Below are 20224 nucleotides of genomic sequence, written 5' to 3'. Positions count from 1 at the left end.
CAGATGAAAATCGGAATGATAGTAAGATTTAAAAAACTACTGAAGCTAGAATCTGGAACAAAAACAGAAAATGCTGGAAAATCCCAGCAGGTCTGACAGCATCTGTGGAGCGAAGCGGTCTGACAAAGGGTCATTCAGACTCGAAACGTTCGCTCTATTTTCTCTCTGCAAATGCTGTCAGACCTGCTGAGATTTTCCAGCATTTTCTGTTTTTGTATCGAAATGGGAGTGACAGTCACATGCTATCGAATGGCCTCATATAACAGAAGTTGGAGTCCCGTGCAACATATAAGTTCCTCATAAAATGTAAGTCATTCCCAGACAGTACAAATGATGCCGACAGACTCCACCGACCTTCACGTCACAATAGCATGCATTCTCACAAACACATTCACACAGCACCGGAAACATCATGAAACTGCCCAATGCACACCACGTGGGAGCTGTCAAAAAATCCGACAGAAGAACATATGGAAATTAATAGATATGTTGATAACAATCCCAGCCCTCTTGACTATTCCACTCGTTTCTTTCCATGTTTATTTTTCTCTGGACCCCATTTCTATTGTGCTAGCTAGATTCTCCTTGTTTTTTGGTGGTTTTAAAGCTCTGGTTATTTATTTAGTAGTCGTTGTGTCATTCGTGAATTCACTAGGCTCTCTATAATATTGCTTCATCCTGTTTGATTAGGATGCAGGGATAAACAAGATCGAGATTGTCTCCTCCTCCAATGGATACAAAATTGGCTTCTTGACGCAAGCCAGAGGATGGTTGGAGAGGGTTGTTTTTTCAAACTGGACGCCTGTGACCAGCAGTGTGCCTCGGGGATCAGTGCTGGGTCCACTGTTATTTGTCATTTAGATTAATGATTTGGATGAGGATATAGGAGGCATGGTTAGTAAGTTTGCAGATGACACTAAGATTGGTGGCATAGGGGAGAGTGAAGAAAGTTATCTTCAATTGCAACGGGATCTTGATTGTGCCAGTGGGCTGACGAATGGCAGATGGAGTCTAACTTAGACAATGCGAAGTGATGCGTTTTGTTAGATTGAACCAGGGCAGGACTTACTCAGTTAATGGTAGGGCGTTGGGAAGCGTTAGAGAACAAAGAGATCTAAGGGTACATGTTCATAGCTCCTTGAAAGTGGAGTCTCGGGTGGACAGAATGGTGAAAAAAGCATTCGGCATGCTTGGTTTCATCGGTCAGAACATTGAATACAGGAGTTGGGACGTCTTGTTGAAGTTGTACAGGACATTGGGAAGTCCACACTTGGAATACGGTGTGCAATTCTGGTCACCCTATCATAGAAAGGATATTATTAAACTAGAAAGAGTGCAGAAAAGATTTACTAGGATGCTACCGTGACTTGATGGATTGAGTTATAAGGAGAGGCTGGATAGACTAGTACTTTTTTCTCTGGAGCGTAGGAGGCTGAGGGGTGATCTTATGGAGGTCTTTAAAATGATGAGGCGCATCGATCAGCTAGATAGCCAATATCCATTCCCAGAGTTGCAGAGTCTAAAACTAGAGAGCATAGGTTTAAGGTGAGAGGGGAGAGATTCAAAACTGTCCAGAGGGGCATTTTTTTCACACAGAGGGCGGTGAGCGTCTCGAACAAGCTGCCAGAGGTAGTAGTAGAGGCGGGTATAATTTTGTCTTTTAAGAAGCTTTTAGATAGCTACGTGGATGCGAAGGCTATGGAGGGATATGGGCCAAATGCGGGCAATTGGGATTAGCTTAGGGGTTTAAAAAAAAGGGCGGCATGGACAAGTTGGGTCGAAGGGCCTGTTTCCATGCTGTAAACCTCCATGACTCTATGACTCTACTGGCATCGCCAGCGAAGCCCACATCCCCTGAATCAATAACAATAAATAATGTACTCGAAACCAAGTAGAGCATGCCACCCACAACTGTTGATCACCTGCTGAAATTCTGGATTCTCGCTGCCGGGAGTTTCGACTGAAAATTCACAGCTCAGTTCCCCATTTAAATACTTGAGTTTCATTTTAAACTGTGGGCGTGGCCTAATTTACCATTGATCGGGTCTGAAGTATTTCAGTGCAGCTCTGATATCCAGTCTCCCAGAGCAGTCCAGCTCTGTAGTCTCAGCTCCCTGGCATATAAACCGTCAGCAGAACGATGGGAATCCTTCTTGTTTTCACCCTGTGTGCCTGTTTACCCTGATGAGTACCGATCAAACTCACCCACATTGCGTGGATTGAATATAAAGCTGCCCCAGTCCATCTCAATTACAGACACTGTCTAGGATTTTAGCCCCTTTGTTTGGTCCATTAAACTCTGTGTTTAATTTCCAGGATCTTTCAATCAGTCAGTGACACAGAGCCTGGCAGCGTTGACCAGGAAGGAGTGTCAGTCTCTTACCATCACCTGTGTTTTCTATGGAGTTTATGATTTAGAAAATTGTCATTTTTTTCAGACAAATCCAGACCGGGACGGAGCGGGAGCGGATCTCCAGCGGAGGGAGATTTATTGTACTGGTGAATAAAGCAGAAAAGACATTTTCACTGGAAATTCGGGATGTGAGAGTTGAAGACAGTGCCACCTATTACTGTAAAGTTCAGCACTGGTACTACTCACATAGGACACTGCACTGGGAGAGAGTTCGACAAAAACCTCAGGACAATCAAAACAGTAATTCCCAGCAATTCCCATGTTCGGTAACTTGACTTGTCGGGTTGATGTTATTCCCAGTTCAATCTAGTTTAATTTCATTGTAATTTCCACCATCAGCTATAATTCTTCAAGGCTTTTCGCTGTTAATAAGAATCTTGCATCTCTGCTCCTGTTCCTGGGAAATTTTACCAGGAGCTCAGAGAGTCAGAAGGAAAAATTTTGTCCAATGATGTTTTGTTTTTAAACAACCAATGTTCATTATTGATTTAAATCCCCTGAATAACCGAGAAACACTGATTGCTGGGTAATGGCTGCTCGGCAGTTTGAGGTGTCAGTCATTCTTGTGCTGGGCTGACTGAGAGCGCTGACACTGTGGGGAGAATGAAGGTTACAGATGGGTCTGGGACGGTGGTGACTATCACAGCCGGTAAGTGACTCCTAATCCCAGTGTGTTGCAGCCTGTTTAGGTTAGTGTTCACCGTCAGTTTAAATTCGTTACCAGCATCACTTCAATTGTCTGCTTCTAAAGCAGGGTGGTTTCCTGAGGAAGATTTTCAATTGCAGATTTAGACTTAGGAGCAGAGTATGAAACGGAAGTCGAGTCCGGCTGTGAGACCAGATTGAAGCAGTGTGAGACCCCAAAGGACAGGTTTCCTCCGGGGAAGGAGTTTCAGCTGATCCTATCTGGGCTATTATTGGTTTAAGGAACAGCAAAAAGTCTCACAACACTAGCTTAAAGGCCGACAGGTTTACTTCGAATCACGAGCTTTCGGACCGCTGCTCCTTTCTCAGGTGTGTGGAGAGTTGGGTTCACAAACATGGCAGCTATAGACAGAGACGCAATTGCAAGAAAATGGTTGGAATGCGAGTCTTTACAGGTAATCAAATCTTTACAGGTGCAGACAATGCGAGTGAAGAGAGGGATATTCACAGGTCAAAGAGGTGTGAATTGTCTCAAACCAGGACAGATGGCAGGACTTTGCAAGCCAGGGAAAATGGTAGAGGTTACATGTAGTGTGACATGAACCCAAGATCCCGGTCCTCAAAGACGCGCATTCCAACCATTATCTTGGAATTGCGTCTCTGTCTACATATGCCATGTTTGTGAACCCAACTCACCATTCACCTGAGAAAGTAGCAGTACTCCGAAAGCTCGTGATTCCAAATAAAACGGTTGGACTTTAACCTGGTGTTGTGAGACTTCTTACCGTGCCCACCCCATTCCAACGCCAGCGTCTCCAATCATGGTTTAAGGAAGGCATCGGGTAATCCTCACAACATCTTGCACTCTCACTCTCCTAACTGGTTTCAGTGAGCGTACATTCGGGGAGGTGATGGCCAAATGGAATTATCGCTGGACTATTAATTCAAAAACACAGCCAAAGTTCTGGGAGTCCCGCCAGCGCAGATGGTGGAATTTCAATTTAATAATCATATCTGGAATTAAGAATCTACTGATGACCATGAAGCCATTGTCGATTGTCAGAAAAACCCATCTGATTCACTAATGCCCTTCAGGGAAGGAAACCTGCTGTCCTTGCCTGGTCTGGCCTACATGTGACAGCAGAGCCACAGCAATGTGGTTGACTCACAACTGCCTTAGGGTACCTGGGGATGAGCAGCAAGCCAGCGACGACGCCCATGTCACATCAATGAATAAAAATACATTATGGACGCTCCGAACCCTGCTCCCTGCTCTCCGCTGGGAGAGAGCGGAGCCACCGAGCACAGGATTTCTCTCTGCTCCAGGAAATGGTCTAAAAGAGGCCTGGAAATGTCAACGAGGTACCGGGAGAGGTAACCCAAAATTGCAGCAGCCGGTCCAATACCTGCAGCGGCAGGAAAACGGGAACATGACACAAATAGCTTCGAGAGCTTATTTGATACTTGTAGGTGACATTTCACGTGCAATCAGTGACTCAAAATAATTATATCCTAACTGATCTTTATTTCCTTCCTATAAACAATCATTTTGGCAGAACTGCGAAAAGTTTGAATTGCATTCTCTTCCACATATTGATCGCTAATTGTGGACAAATCCGTTTGCTTTATGTTTTTTGTCGATTTCAAAAACATGGGATTGTGCTGATTGAAGCATAATGAATCCCTCAAGGATTGAGTTGTGTCGAGGCTGAGGGTGCTGAACCGTTCCATGGATTTTAGTTTTGAATGCTAATGGAAATAATGGATTTGGGAATAGGACGCACAGTTAGCATTAAGGTAGATGATCAGATCTAAACATTTCTGATTTGTACAGCGGGTCCCCAAGGTGGATTAGTCTACCATGTTTCTATTTCTTAAGTATCTTATTATCAGCATGAATTTCTTACACTTCTGAGAAAAAAAAATCAATAATGTGTTTGGATATCGAAAGTTTGGAAAAGCTCTGCCTTTTGGCTTTCGAAGGCCGGTAAGACATGAAAAAGCAGCACAGAAACACTGAACATTATATTGTAGTTTCAAGGAGCTCCATGTGCAGAAACTGTTCCTTCGGTGGGAGAGTTGTTCTTTTATCTTCTTTAATTCATTCGTGTGACATGTCGTCGCTGGTTGGCCAGCATTTATTGTGCATTCCTGGTCGCCCTTCAAATCAATGGCTGGCTGGGCCATTTTTAAGGGCAGTTGAGAGTCAATCACATTGCTGTGGCTTTTTCCAAAAATCCGAAATGGTTTCACGGTCAGCAGCAGATACTTAACTTCAGATTTTTAAAAATTGAAGTCAAATTCCACCAACTGCCGAGGCAGGATTCGAACCAGGGTCCCCAGAAGAAGTAGATATTTATATATGAAATATGAAATGACTATCAGAAGAGATAGAAACATTCGGGTATATTTGTGCGGAAACACATCAACTTGCAGAGGGATTTGGACCAACGAGAAAAATGGGCTGAAAAATGGCAGATGGAATTTAACGCAGACAAGTGTGAGATATTGCACTTTGGAAGGACAAACCAAAGAAGAACGTACAGGGTAAATGGTAGGACTCTGAAGAGTGCAGTTGAACAGAGGGATCTGGGAATACAGGTACAGAAGTCCCTAAAAGTGACGTCACAGGTGGATAGGGTCGTAAAGAGTGCCTTTGGTACATTGGCCTTTATAAATCGGAGTATCGAGTATAAAAGTTGGAGTGTTATGGTAAGGTTATATAAGGCATTGGTGAGGCCGAATTTGGAGTATTGTGTACAGTTTTGGTCACCTAGTTACAGGAAGGATGTAAATAAGATTGAAAGAGTGCAGAGAAGGTTCACAAGGATGTTGCCGGGACTTGAGAAGCTGAGTTACAGAGAGAGATTGAATAGGTTGCGACTTTATTCCCTGGAGCGTAGAAGATTGAGGGGAGATTTGATAGAGGTGTATAAGATTTTGATGGGTATAGATAGAGTGAATGCAAGCAGGCTTTTTCCGCTGAGGCTGGGGGAGAAAAAAACCAGAGGGAATGGGTTAAGGGTGAAAAGAGAAAAGTTTAAAGGGAATATTAGGGGGGGCTTCTTCACGCAGAGAGTGGTGGGAGTGTGGAATGAGCTGCCGGATAAAGTGGTAAATGCGGGGTCACTTTTAACATTTAAGAAAAACTTGGACGGGTTCATGGATGAGAGGGGTGTGGAGGGATATGGTCCAAGTGCAGGTCAGTGGGACTAGGCATAAAATGGTTCGGCACAGACAAGAAGGGCCAAAAGTCCTGTTTCTGAGCTGTAATTTTCTATGGTTCTATGGTTCTATGTGAAGCTCGCTCTTTGGAAAAACGTCGTGATGAATTTATGGCACAGCTTGAAAAATATGGGCGGGAGAGAGGAATAAATAGACACACAGCTGAGGATGAGAGGAGAAGGGGATGTACGAGAACAAGCTTCGATCATCTGGACCAAGTGGCCTATTCGTGTTCAGTGGAAAGTGTAGAATATAAAACTCAGAGACTATTCTGTTCGGAAAGGACAGGGAACAATCAGCCAATGGACTAAAGGGATTGAAATTATCACATCCCGTAAAGGCAGTTCCCAGTGAGTAACAGTAAAACCACTGCGGAAACTGAACAGACTGAACCAACCGATAACTGAGAGAAATTAGGGCAAGTTTTCATGACGGTTAGAAACCGCCATGAACAGACAGAAAACAACTCAGATGTAGAAATAAAATGAAATCAACTTGCAAATATTTCTAATGGAAGTAAAACGGTAGAATTGATGGACGGAAAGAGACAAATAGCCCAACGGCAGACTGGATTTACCTTGTAATGTTGAACTGCGGCCAAAAGTCGATCTTTGACCCACAGATTTACATTGTCATTTCGGATTAATAGGTGTGGACGAAAATCTCTGTTCTGTGCTGAACCTTGGTATGTACTGAAATATAAGACTGCTGATTTTCCTTCGGACAATCAAATCTAGACAACAATTGATTCATTGACGGGAAGAGTGAACTTTACGATTTAGTTTTCTGGTTCGCATTTCACCAACATATTTATTAGCAGATATTTAATAAAAATAAAATCATACTCTGCAAAAAAAACACAATTCTGTCAATAATGACAGTAATTTGAAGGTGCTGCCAATATATCCATTCGTTCTTCTTTTTGTCCCCACTGGAATCTTGTCCTGTCCCAGAAGTCTTTGTCCCTCAATTGCCCCTCAAGATAATGTTCAATCTGCTTCCAGAACCACCCCTTCCGCAGTGCACTTCAGGTGACTGCAATTCTCTGTGAAAAAAAGATCTGAAGATCTGCCACGCTTGTTTATTTCCAATAATCAATGCATTTTGAAACACATTCATAGAATCCTTACAGGACAGAAGGAGGCCATTTGGCCCGTCAAGTCTGTACCGACCACATCCCACCGAGTCCCAGGCAATATTCCCATAACCCCACATATTTATCCTTCTAATCTTTCTCGGACACTAGGGTCAATTTACCTTGGCCAATCAACGTAATCTGCACATCTTTGGACTGTGGGATGAAATCGGAGCACCCGGAGTAAACCCAAACACACACGGGGAGAATGTGCAAACTCCACACAGACAATGACCCGAGGCCAGAATTGAACCTGGGTCCCTGCCGCTGTGAGGCAGCATTGGCAACCACTCTGCCACCGTGCCACCCCCTAGGGCGGCACGGTAGCACAGTGGTTAGCACTGCTGCTTCACAGCTCCAGGGACCCGGGTTCGATTCCCGGCTTGGGTCACTGTCTGTGTGGAGTTTGCACATTCTCCTCGTGTCTGCGTGGGTTTCCTCCGGGTGCTCCGGTTTCCTCCCACAGTCCAAAGATGTGTGGGTTAGGTTGATTGGCTGTGCTAAAAATTGCCCTTAGTGTCCTGAGATGTGTAGGTTAGAGGGATTAGTGGGTAAATGTGTAGGGATATGGGGGTAGGGCCTGGGTGGGATTGTGGTCGGTGCAGACTCGATGGGCCGAATGGCCTCTTTCTGTACTGTAGGGTTTCTATGATTCTATGATTCTAATTAAATTAAACAAATTGCCACAACAGACAGGTGTTCATCCGATTGACAAGTTTTCCCGGGTAAACAGTGGCTCAACAAACAATTCATTTTATTTCTACACTGCAGATTCCAGCTCAGCTGTGTCACCAAGTTCCCTTCTACAAACCTCTGCTGCCGGTGACCGGTTATTTGAAGCTGCGAATATTCAGGTCTCTGTCAGTACACAGTACACGTACCCTCAGACCCCAGGACAGGCTCAGAAATACCTGCTTCAGACACACATTTCTGGAGAGGAGAATAAATCAAACAGTGTCGCGGGGAGGATTTCTGCTTCTATCGATTCTTCCGTCAAAATCAGCCGGTTAAAGATCTCCAAACTTTAACTGAGCGACTCCGCTGTTTATTACTGTGAACTGAGTTGGCGCACAGCACAGTCGCACAGAACACGGAGAGAGCTGTACAAAAACCTGAACGTGGTGAGGATTACAGACACAGTGATACAGAACACGGAGAGAGTTGTACAAAAACCTGGACATGATGAGGGTTACAGACACAGTGACACAGAACACGGAGACAGCTGTACAAAAACCTGAACATGCATTTCAGATTCTTGGGAGCTCACCATGTTCAGGCTTCTGTATAACTCGCCCCGTCTTCTGTATCACTTTGTCTGTAATCCTCACCATGTTCAAGTTTCTGTACGGCTCTCTCCCTGTTCTGCATCACTGTGCTGTGCGCCCACTCAGTGCACAGTAATACACAGCGGAGTCGCTCAATCGCAGCTTGGAGATCTTTAACCAGCTGATTTTTTCGACAGGGTCGACAGAAGCAGAAATTCTCTGCCCGGCAGCGTTTTCTTTGATCGCCTCGCCTGATGTGTGTCTCTTAAGCAAGTATTTTGGGGTCTCTCCTGGAGAGTGACGGTACCAGTAGAGTGTGTGTTGACAAAATCCTGGATATTCACAGTTTAAAGTAATGGTGTCGTCAGCAGCACAGGTTTGGAGAGACGGATTCTGTGACACAGATGAACTGGATTCTGCAGAACCTATAAAATAATGCATTTCTATGATTCCATTACTTGCGTTGCATGTTAGTTTGCCCAGGGAAATATAATCGCGTCAATAGCTCGCCATTTTCCCGTAATTGTTTCATTAAAGGGTGTGCGACATTTATTCACTATAATTAATTAGGGAGACGGTGGCAAAGTGGTATTATGACTGGATTGCTTAATCCAGAGATTTAGTAATCCAAGTAATACGCTGGGGACACGGGTACGAATGGTGCCACGGAAGATGGTGAAATTTGAATTTCAATTCAATATTGAATTGATTTCAATAAAACAAGCATGTTAATTCAAAGATGACTATGAAAACATTGTCGATTGCCGTTAAAACCACATGTGTTTGACTAATGTTCTTGAGGGAAGGAAATCTGCCATCCTTATCTGGTCTGGCCTACATGTGGCTCCTGATACACAAAAATGCGGTTGACTCTTAAATGCCCTCTAAAATGGGCTTCGCAAGCCATCCTGTTCAAAGGCAATTAGGGACACCCACATCCAGAGGATGAATTGAAAAAAAATGGCAAAAGAGCCGAGGGGCAGATACTTAGATGATTTTTTTTGTACACAGCGAATTTTGCTCATCTGGATTATTTGGAGATGTGTGTTGGAAACAAATTCAACACTCATTTTCGAACGGTAAATGGAAGAAATATACAGAATCAGATTAGAATTCCGGGGGTTTGAAGAGCAGGAAGGTAAAATAGGAAACGTTCAGTAGCACCTGCAAAGAATGACCACTTGGTCAGAGTGATGTCCTTCTCTGGTTTCTGATTTTATATTTTATATTTAGTGTCTGCTTCTGTGTATATTGGCGATTTACAAACCTGAGGAAATTATATGAAAGTTCACTCTTCTCACTATAACAATTGCTGTCCAGAGTTGATTGACTGAGAGTAACACTGCCGTTTTATATGCTGGGTCGCATCAAGATTCAGGCAAAGACGGTCATACTCGCCCAGCGAAACTGATTAAGCGAAACTGACATTGCATATCTGTGTCAAAGATCAACCTTTGACTACAGTCCAACTCTTTGCACAGTTTCGTCCATCAATTCTACAATTTATATTATATATTAGAATGATTTACAGTTAATACCAGTGGATTTATAAATCTGAGTTGTTCTCTTTGTACTGCTTGCGATTTCTTGCCACCACGAGAACCTGTCCCAGACACTCTCCAATGTCAGTTGAGATCAGCATGCTCAGTTTCCCCGATTGACTTGCTCACTGTTACTCACTGTGAAGATTGCCTTTTCAAGGTGCCTGAGATTTTCAATTCCTTCCATCCATTGGTTGATTGTTCCCCATGCTTTCTGGGCAGAATCCTCTCTGTATTTTATATTATATAGATTCCACAGAACAGAAGTAGGCCAGTCGGCTCACAGTACGCTTGTCCTTGCACTGCGCACTACTCCCCTCTCACACTCGATCCCTAACGAAACCATTGTACACTGAGCACTGTGTCCTTCTCCCTCCTCGATCTTTCACGCCGTCTGAAAAATTCCTTACGCCATTTACTGCAACCACTCCATGTGGCAGCTCGCTCCACATTCCTCCTAATTTCTTTTTCTTTTATCTCACTGGCATCATATTAAATGTTTCTTTAATCTGAATCATTTTCTCCACACGTACATTAATGAATCTATCAATTAATGCTAAAGATTTATATCAACACCAAAACCTGAAAAATGTTGGCAAACCTCAACAGGTCTGGAGACAGAATAGAGTCAACGTTTCCAGTCTGGATGACCCTCCGTAAGAGCCACAGAGAGAAGCAAAGTTGACACGAGGACAGAAGTCATAGCTTCAAAATGTGGACCCGACTCCAGTTTCCTATTCTGCTCCCAAATCTAAAACTGCAATTGAAAATCTTCCACAGAAACCCCCTTCCCCCACGCTGCTATTGTAGTCACAGAGGATTGAAGAGAGGCAGACGACAAGAATGAACTGACGGCGAAAACGAACCAGGACATTCTGCAATACGGGGGGGATTTGGAGTCACTTACCAGCTGAGACAGTCACCACCGTCCCAGACCCGTCTGTAAATCTCCACTCTCCCCACAGTGTCAGCGCTCTCAGTCAGCCCAGTACACGAATGACAGACACCTCAAACTGATGGGGAAAAAATTACCGAATAGTCAGCGTTTATCAATTATTCAGGGGTTATAGATCAATAATGAAGTATGATAGTTTTATAATTCCCATTGGAACAAACTGTTCCTTGGGACACTCTGAACTCTTGGCAAAATGGCCCAGGAACGGAGTGGAGATGGACGCTTCGTAGAAATGGAATAAAAAAGTTAAAGAAAGATAACTGAAGGGAGGAAATTACAACGAAATGAAATCATGTTGCAACGATAATAACAACAACCCGACAAGCTATGGTCCGTGTCCTGGAAATTATTGCTTCGCTTGTTCAGAAATACTTAAGTATTTGTTCTCCTCTCTTCCACTGTGGTGTCCCATGTGCGTAGTACCAGTGCTGAGCTTTACAGTAATAGGTGGCGGTGTCTTCAATTCTCATGTCCCGAATTTCCAGCGAAAATGTCTTTTCTGCTTCATTCACCGACACAACAAACCTCCCTCCGCTGGAGATCCGCTCCCGCTCTGTCCCAGTCTGGGTTTGTCTGAAGAAATGGCCATTTTTTAAATCATAAACACCATTGAAAACACAGGTGATGGTGAGAGACTGACACTCCTTCCTGGTCACCGCTGCCGGGCTTTGAGTCACTGACTGACTGAAACATCCTGGAAATTCAACACAGAGAGTTTAATGGACCATCAGAGCCGAACCGCACAACGGGGCTAAAACCCCAGACAGTGTTTGTAATTGAGATGGACTGGGGCAGCTTTATGTTCAATCCACACAATGTGGGTTAGTTTGATCGGTACTCACGGGGTAAATAGGCACACATGGTGAAAACAAGAAGGATTTCCATCGCTCTGTCGCCTGGAACTGAGGTTTGTATGACGGGGAACTGAGACTGCAGAGCTGGACTGCTCTGGGAGACTGGACCTCAGAGCTGAATTGAAATACTTCAGACCCTGGTAAGTTAGGCCACGCCCATCCTTCAAATTAAATTCAAGGATTTAAATGGTGAACACGGCTGTGAACTTTCAGTCAAAACTACTCGGCAGCCGGAACACAGAGACTCATCCCGCGACCCACAGCAGTGAATGTCATGCTCTACTTGCTCTCGAATTGATTATTTATTGTTATTAATCCAGGGGATGTGGGCTTGGCTGGCGATGGCAGCAGACATTACCAATTTCTAATCGCCCTTGATAAGATGCTGGTGAACTGTCTTCTTGAAGGGATGCTGTCCCTGCGGTGTAGGTCCACCCACTGCGCTATTAGGGAGGGAATTTCAGTATATTTACCGAGACCGAGGGACAGTAAAGGAACGGAGGATATTTCCAAGTCTAGATAGTGGTCGTGTTCGCATGGCCTTCTAAATTATAGCTTTGTGTCTGAAATGTAGCGCCTAAGGAGGCTTCGTGATTTCCTGCAGTTCATCGTGTATATGGTACAGAAGGTTGCCACTGTGCATCGTTGGTGGAGCGAGTGAATGTTGGTGCAAGCGGCACCAGTCAAACGGGGCTGCTTTGTCCTGAATGCGACGTCTTGTAAATTGGAATCTCAGTGTGCAACTTTAGAACCACCTCCTTTGTCTGAGTAAGAAGGACAGCTTCACCGGAGGCGCATCCTACTAATTGTACTTCCTGTTTTATTCAGAACAGCTGACTCAGTTTACACTCCTTATTAGCCGGAGTCAAATAGCGGCTGATAGGATCAAATGAGATGAAACCCACAACAGAGATATTAACTGTGAAACAGCGGGATACTTAGGAAGATTCTAATAGTTCGATTGTAGCTCGACTTCAGGCACCGTTCAAAGTCTGTGGGAAATTCAATTTTGAGGGAACAGAAATGTGAAAGAATTTATGGGCTCCCGTTTTCATTCTTGTTCTGAAGCTAGGTGAGTTCTTTAGCTTTCATTCGAACGAAGTTTTGTCACATAACTATTGAAGGAGGGACGGATGTGTGAACAAGGGGTGAACTATGGGGCCTTTAAGGGGATAATAGAGGATGGATGGATGAACAGACGGACAGTAGGATGGATGGAGGAATGGACGGATGCGAGTTTTGAGTGACCATTCACTTTGATTGGAGTGAAGTTTACAATAGTTTGCTGCAGTTAAAACTTAGGTAATTGGAGGGAAAGAATATTGGATGAATGTATGGAAAATGCTGAAGGTGTTGGTTCAAATTGCACTTTAAAAACCAAATAGAATTCTTGCCTCTATTGATAATGTGCAAATACAAAACAAAAGATTTATTCACAGATAATCAGGCTTCGGTTGAAGTATGACAACCACGAGAGAAAGAGAGTTAATGTTTCGAGTCCATATGATTCTTCCACAGAATCTGAACAAAAGTCATATGGACTCCAGATGTTAAGTCTGCATTTGTCTTCACAGATGCTGCCAGACCTGCTGAGTTTATGCAGCAGATTCTGTTTCTATATGCTGATTGAAATGTTAGTTAAAGTAAACTTCCTCTTAACAGTTAAGAAACTGCATGAATTTTTGAAGGTAGGAGATTTTCAGTGCAATGCGGAAAGAACAGACTGCGGGGTAAAATAGTAACTCCATCGTCTGCCAATGCGGGTAATATATACTGAATATTCTCGTTATTTGCTTTAATACTTAATGATTCTATGTCGAGGAGAATGAATGAATGTTGACTGAGGTTCCCCATATTTAAACGTATATCTATTTTCTGGTTACCATTTGAAGGACTGTGTTATTCTGATACTGTAAAGCAAACTGCACCGTCAGTATCATGTTTAGAACAAGAACGCATGGTGTTGCCCTGTTCATTCTCCACAGATAGCCGCCGCTATGATCTGCTCTGGCACCGACAAAATCCGGGGGAGGAGTCGGTATTTTTAATCAAAAGGAATTCGGAGGGAAATACAAAGAAAGCTGAGCGTGTGGGAGGCCGATTCTGGTCAAAACTCCGAGTATCAGATCGTTTCTTCAGTTTCACCCTGGCAGATGTACAGCTGAGTGACAGTGGGGTGTATTACTGTGCGCTGATCATTCACAGTGATACAAACTGATACAAGACCCTTACGGAAACTACCACTGGACTGCAACATCAGCCGAGTGATAGGAGTTCACTTTGTGAACTCTGAACCTTCACCTCTGGCAGCTGCAGAATCAGACCGAGACCGTTTATTGCTGTGTGAATGTAGTCGGAAGTAGAGATGATCGATGTGAAAAGGCATTCTGAATGACTGAGTTCCTGACAAAATAGGGTGAGAGAAAAGCAAGGAAAAATAAACAGGAAGATAGAACGGCAGCGAAAAAAGGGAGCAAAAGGCCGTGAGACACAAAGAGGTAGCGCGCTGGACGTCAAGGTGGACGCAGAGAGTTAAAGAAAGACTCTCTGAGAGTTAGAATCAGAAAAATAGAAAAGAAGAAAGTAAGAGAAGAATATAGAGAAGGGGGAGAGGGAAAATAGGGAGATAATAAGAGAGAGAACGAGACAGGGCCTGAGACAAAGGCAGAGAAACAAAATTGCACTTTAACCTCATCTTATTCGATTTCTAATGTGTGATTATATTTTATCAGTGGCCCCACTAAATATAATCACACATGAGTGGAATAAGATCAGTGGCCCCAGGAAATGAATCACATCCCTCAGTAAAGATAGTTAGCTTGCTGGTTTGAGTGTACTCACTGAATGACTGATCCCACCAGGAAATATTTAATCCTGTCGGTGAAAGAACATCAGCTCACCCAAGATTAACAAGGCGAGGGAAGAGATTGCAGAGCCTCTGGCGATGATCTTTGCGTCGTCGATAGGGACGAGAGATGTGCCGGAGGATTGGAGGATTGTGGATATGGTTCCTATTTTCAAGAAGGGGAATAGGGATAGCCCAGGAAATTACCGACCGGTGAGTCTAACCTCAGTGGTTGGTAAACTGATTGAGAAGATCCTGAGGGACAAGATTTATGAGCATTTAGAGAGGTTTAGTATGCTCAAGAATACTCAGCATGGCTTTGTCAAAGGCAGATCGTGCCTTACGAGCCTGGTGGAGTTCTTCGAAAATGTGACCAAACACATTGACGAAGGGAAAGCAGTAGATGTGGTTTGCATGCATTTTAGCAAGGCGTTCGATAAGGTCCCCCATTCAAGGCTTCTAGAAAAAGTGAGAGGGCATGGGATCCAAGGGGCTGCTGCCCGGTGGATCCAGAACTGGCTTGCCCAAAGGAGGCAGAGAGTGGGTATAGATGGGTCTTTTTCTAAATGGAGGTCGGTCACCAGTGGTGTGCCCCAGGGATCTGTTCTGGGACTCTTGCTGTTTGTCATTTTCATAAATGGCCTGGATGAGGAAGCGGAGGGATGGGTTGGTAAGTTTGCCGACGACACGAAGGTTGGTGGGTTGTGGATAGTCTGGAGGGATGTCAGAAGTTACAGAGGGACATAGATAGGATGCAAGACTGGGCGGAGAAGTGGCAGATGGACTTCAACCCAGATAAATGCGGAGTGGTCCATTTTGGCAGGTCAAATGGGATGAAGGAGTACAATATAAAGGGAAAGACTCTTAGTACTGTAGGGGATCAGAAGGACCTTGGGGTCCGGGTCCATAGGAATCTAAAATCCGCCCCGCAGGTGGAGGAGGTGGCTAAGAAGGCGTATGGTGTGCTGGCCTTTATCAATCGAGGGATTGAGTTTAGGAGTCCGGGGATAATGATGCAGCTATATAAGACCCTCGTCAGACCTCGCTTGGAGTACTGTGCTCAGTTCTGGTCGCCTCATTACAGGAAGGATGTGGAAAAGGTTGAAAGGGTGCCGAGGAGATTTACGAGGATGTTGCCTGGATTGAGAGGCATGCCTCATGAAGATAGGCTGAGAGAGCTCGGTCTTTTCTCTTTGGAGAGACGTAGGATGAGAGGAGACTTAATCGAGGTATATAAGATGTTGAGAGGCATAGATCGGGTGGACTCTCAGAGGCTTTTTCCCAGGGTGGAAATGACTGCTACGAGAGGACACAGATTTAAGGTGCTGGGGGGTAGGTATAGGGGAAATGTTCGGGGGAAGTTTTTCACACAGAGGGTGGTGGGAGAGTGGAATCGGCTGCCGTCAGTGGTGGTGGAGGCTAACTCAATAGGGTCTTTTAAGAGACTCCTGCATGAGTACATGGGACTTAATAGGATGGAGGGTTATAGGTAGGCCTAAAAGGTAGGGATATGTTCGGCACAACTTGTGGGGCCGAAGGGCCTGTTTTGTGCTGTAGATTTTCTATGTTTCTATGTTTCTGTAGCTGTGATCTAACTGCCACCAGGTGGATGCAGAATGCTATGACACGAGTTTCTCGACCACAGCTGGATTTCTCCAGTCCCGCTGCAGTAAACGTAGATTTCGCTGAGCACCAATTTCTCCGCTGTCGTTCGCAGCGGAATTCCGACCAAAATCTTTCACCCAGTCTGGAAGAATGTGGCGTACAGATGTCAGGACTCCCCTGAACAAGGTGTTGGCCTGCATCTCCAATTCAGAATGGAGGCCACCCCCAACTTTCGTCCCCAGAACATTATAAGATTTATAAATATAAAGATTTAAATTCAACTTTGGATAAAATAAATTGAAGGATTGGATTTTTAAAAGTACACCTGTCTGAAGGGGTTTTTTATCTGCGAATTAGTAAAGCAGCAGGCAAACAAATGATTACGTGAGTCACTATGGATTGAAATGAAGAGGTGTAATTAAGATAGCACAACATCAGAAGGAATGGAAACTATAGCCATGGGAGCTGAGTACAGGAGGAGCGGAAGGGCGACTACCAAAAGCAGCAGCCAGCTGGAAAAAGCAGGCTCTGCAAAAAGGCAATGCACTGCTGTTTAAAAAGAAACTTTAACAGAGAAGAACTGCTACGCTGGACTGAAGAAAGTTTTCCCAAATTGGAAAATAATCCGTGGGTGGTCACTATAATCTGCATTATATAATTTCGAATGATGTTCGGGAGAGGGGCAGTTCTCAGAGGTCAGGAACCTGGACAGCTAGGAAAAGGGGTCAACCTCATGAGATACTTTGTGTGTGTAGCCATTATTGAAGTTAAGGGCCCTGCTGAAATGCCTTTCTTGCTGTGCCTTAAATTTAATAACTATCCATTATTAATTATTTGCAACAAGGCTGGGCCATGTCTCACTCATTTCCTTTTTGATATACATTATGTCAAATTGAAAATTTCCACAATTGAAAATTGGTGTTCCAATTAATCCTTCTGTACTTTGGGATACCCTCACATTTAACATCAGCGAGGTTCTTAACGAACACCACAACAGTGGGTGCCTTTACAGGTTAAATTGAATCGAGGAGTTCCATTTCGCTGCCCCATAATGTTCCCAGAGATCCATTTTCTTTCTCAAGAGGCCATCATTCCGGCCTCAGAATTTCTATTTATCTAAAAGAACCCCATCCACCACTCTCAGAGGCAAAGTGTTCTGGATGCTTGGTACTCACTGTGGAAAAATGTTCCTCCTCCATCACCCTCACCCCCTCCGTCCATTGCCCATAATCTTAAAAAAATGACCCCTTCCATACCCCAGCCTATCTTCCGTTAGGACCACCAGCTAATGGGAACATCTTTCCTTTATATACCTGAGAAAAACCTGTCCTACTCTCATCCACTTCGATTACATTTCTCCTCAATCTCCTCCGCTCCATTGGAGAAGAACTACAGCATCTCGACCTTCTGGCTAATTTGTGAACGTTTCAAAACGCGACTTATTCACAGATATTTCTCCATGGGGTTTAACTAGATTTGGTCAACTTTTGAAAAACTGCTATCGAGCTGAATATATCTTGTGAACTTCTTAACACTAAACATACTTGAAACAAATTCTTCCCTAGAATTTGACAAGTGTTGGTCAACTTTTTGGAAACTAGTTTCAGCATTTTCCAAAATAACTTTTCCATACCATCATCTAGACGGCTCCAACTTTTTAAAATATAGCTTAAACTTATCAAAATGTTTTCCAAACAATATAGCAAACGTTCGTGAAAAGAAACTCGTTTAAATATGTTTAAGGCTAATCTTTCAGTAGAATTTAACTTTAAATAGTCGGTTTCTGTTGAAAAACAATTACCTAAGATAAATCTCTCGAGAGAAGCAAACTGAAGTTCGTCAGCATTTACCTGAGTGAAACTAATGTTATTAAAGGCAGTCATCGAAAGTAACATGGAACTTGTAAACTTTTTTTAAAGTTGCATCGAGCAAGCCAGAAGTCGAACCTGGAACCATTTGACCCATAGTCAGACGCATTATCCAATGCGCCACTAGCCCATGTGCAAACTTGCGGCAGATGTTCCATATTGGGTCGACGCTTCAGAATAGGGCAGAAGCTTTGTCAAAATTATTTGTTTACTTGTGACGATCGGCTCCACCATTGTGATTTTCTTTGTTCATTTACAGTCATTCCTAATTGCCCTTGAATTGAGTTGCTGAGTTAATCTGCCGTGTTGCAATTAAAGAAAATAACACTGCCCAACCACTCACCACTCCCCTCACTGGACCAATTGTCGAATATCACTTGAGGTGGAGATGCCTCGCATTGGACTGGGGTGGGCAAAGTAAGAAGTCTCACATCAGGTTAAAGTCCATCACGTTTATTTGGAATTTCGAGCTTTCGGAGCGCTGTACCTTCATCAGGTGAGTGATTCCAACTAAATCTGTTGGACATTAAGCTGGTGTTGTGAGACCTCTTACTGAATATTACTTGAAAAGAATATTTTACAAGCGTATGACATTGGCTGTTACATATGCCTCAAGATGCATTCAGAAAAAAAAAAGAATAGAAGTGCTGAAAATCCACTACACACTGAGCACAAAAAGAAATGCTCATATTGTGGCTCAGCACACATTTTATCAGTTCGTGCAGTGGCTACAAGAGCAGGTCAGAGGCTGGGAATCCTGCGGTGAGGAATTCACCTCCTGAGTCTCTAAAACCTGTCCACCATTTACAAGGCACAAGTCAAGAGTGCGATGAAATATTCTCCATTTGTCTGGATAATGCATGAACTCACCAAATGCATCTTAGAGAGCAGCTTTCAAACCCAGGACCGCTACCATCTGGAAGTTCCCCTCCAAGCTAACCACCACACTGACTTGGAAATATATCGCTGTTCCTTCACTGTCACTGGGACAAGGTCCTGGAATAACGAACCCCTTCCCCCCCCCGAACCCGTCCCCCCCCCCCCCCAACCCCCACCTCCTACAGCTCTTTGGATGTGCCGAAACCAATCGACTGCAGCAGTTCAAGAAGGCAGCTCACCACCACCTTCTCAAGAACCAATTAGTGATGCGTAATATTGCTGTCACAACCAGCTACACCCACATCGCGTTGTTGAATAAAAAGAAACATCCAGTTACTGACCGCGGTTGTGATTATGCAATTCATGTGTCTTTCAGAGTCCATGTACCTCAATACAAGAAGACAACCGTTACTTTCAATGTGCTGCCTCAACTTATCTAGAATTTCAAAATATAAAAGCGTTCATCTAGAAAACGTCTGAGGGAGCAATGATTTCTGCTGTAAATCATAGAATCATAGAATCATAGAATATGCACAATCATTAATACATCATTCTCCTCTTCCGTTGAATAATTTCAAACAGCTCTTTCCAGTATTTGTTCTTTATTCAACATTTACTTTCTATACATTTAATTAACGCTATGTCCTCATTCTGAATTGAATATCTCTGAAATATACAACATCGAAATGCAAACATGACTGACTGACAAATGAATTCGAGTCACTGAGTAATACACCTCCCATGATGTTTATTTGAGATTGACCAAAGTCAGTTTTTAAATGAAATCAAATATCTTAAAAGGGAAGAGATTTCAGAATGATCTGTTAGTTATACTCGATCGCTCTTTATTTGTGTGTGAAGCATTCTGGATCGTTCATCTGTAGGAAGTCCAGTAGGTCCGCACTGATTCTCGATTTCCTCATCTGTCTGAGTGTTTTTTCCCATTTCTTTATTATGAAGAACAATTTTAAAAGATGCTTCTGGGAAGTTTGTG

The 20224-nt window shown here is 43.6% G+C and overlaps 2 protein-coding genes and 1 pseudogene across 2 annotated transcripts in view; 2 read left to right on the top strand and 1 right to left on the bottom strand.

The window, feature by feature from the left end:
* The window catches only part of LOC144483171 (uncharacterized), a gene marked incomplete at its 5' end in the record, with an annotated part of 182667 nt that overhangs the window by 21409 nt on the left and 141034 nt on the right, over positions 1-20224 (top strand). The window lies entirely within an intron of this gene.
* Positions 16-8656, top strand: LOC144483168 (uncharacterized; annotated as a pseudogene).
* LOC144483190 (uncharacterized) lies at positions 8786-12064 on the bottom strand. Its single transcript, XM_078201983.1, has 4 exons — positions 12022-12064; positions 11579-11873; positions 11132-11172; positions 8786-9099 (listed from the first exon to the last, which is right to left on the bottom strand). Exons 1-4 carry the CDS (start codon positions 12062-12064, stop codon positions 8786-8788), a joined length of 693 nt encoding a protein of 230 aa, XP_078058109.1.

This window comes from Mustelus asterias, unplaced genomic scaffold (assembly GCF_964213995.1).
Source record: "Mustelus asterias unplaced genomic scaffold, sMusAst1.hap1.1 HAP1_SCAFFOLD_47, whole genome shotgun sequence".
NCBI classification, from domain to species: Eukaryota; Metazoa; Chordata; class Chondrichthyes; order Carcharhiniformes; family Triakidae; genus Mustelus; species Mustelus asterias.
This window is presented reverse-complemented; position numbering and strand designations above follow the sequence as displayed.

Bases quoted from the DNA above. Each gene is read 5' to 3' on its own strand.
- LOC144483190 (XM_078201983.1), bottom strand. From the start codon at position 12,064: ATGGAAATCCTTCTTGTTTTCACCATGTGTGCCTATTTACCCC. The intron at 11,173-11,578 runs GTGGAAGAGAGG...GGGAGAGTGGAG, and splicing joins TACGCACATGGGACACCACA to ATTTACAGACGGGTCTGGGA. The intron at 9,100-11,131 runs GTAAGTGACTCC...TAGGTTCTGCAG, and splicing joins GGTGGTGACTGTCTCAGCTG to AATCCAGTTCATCTGTGTCA.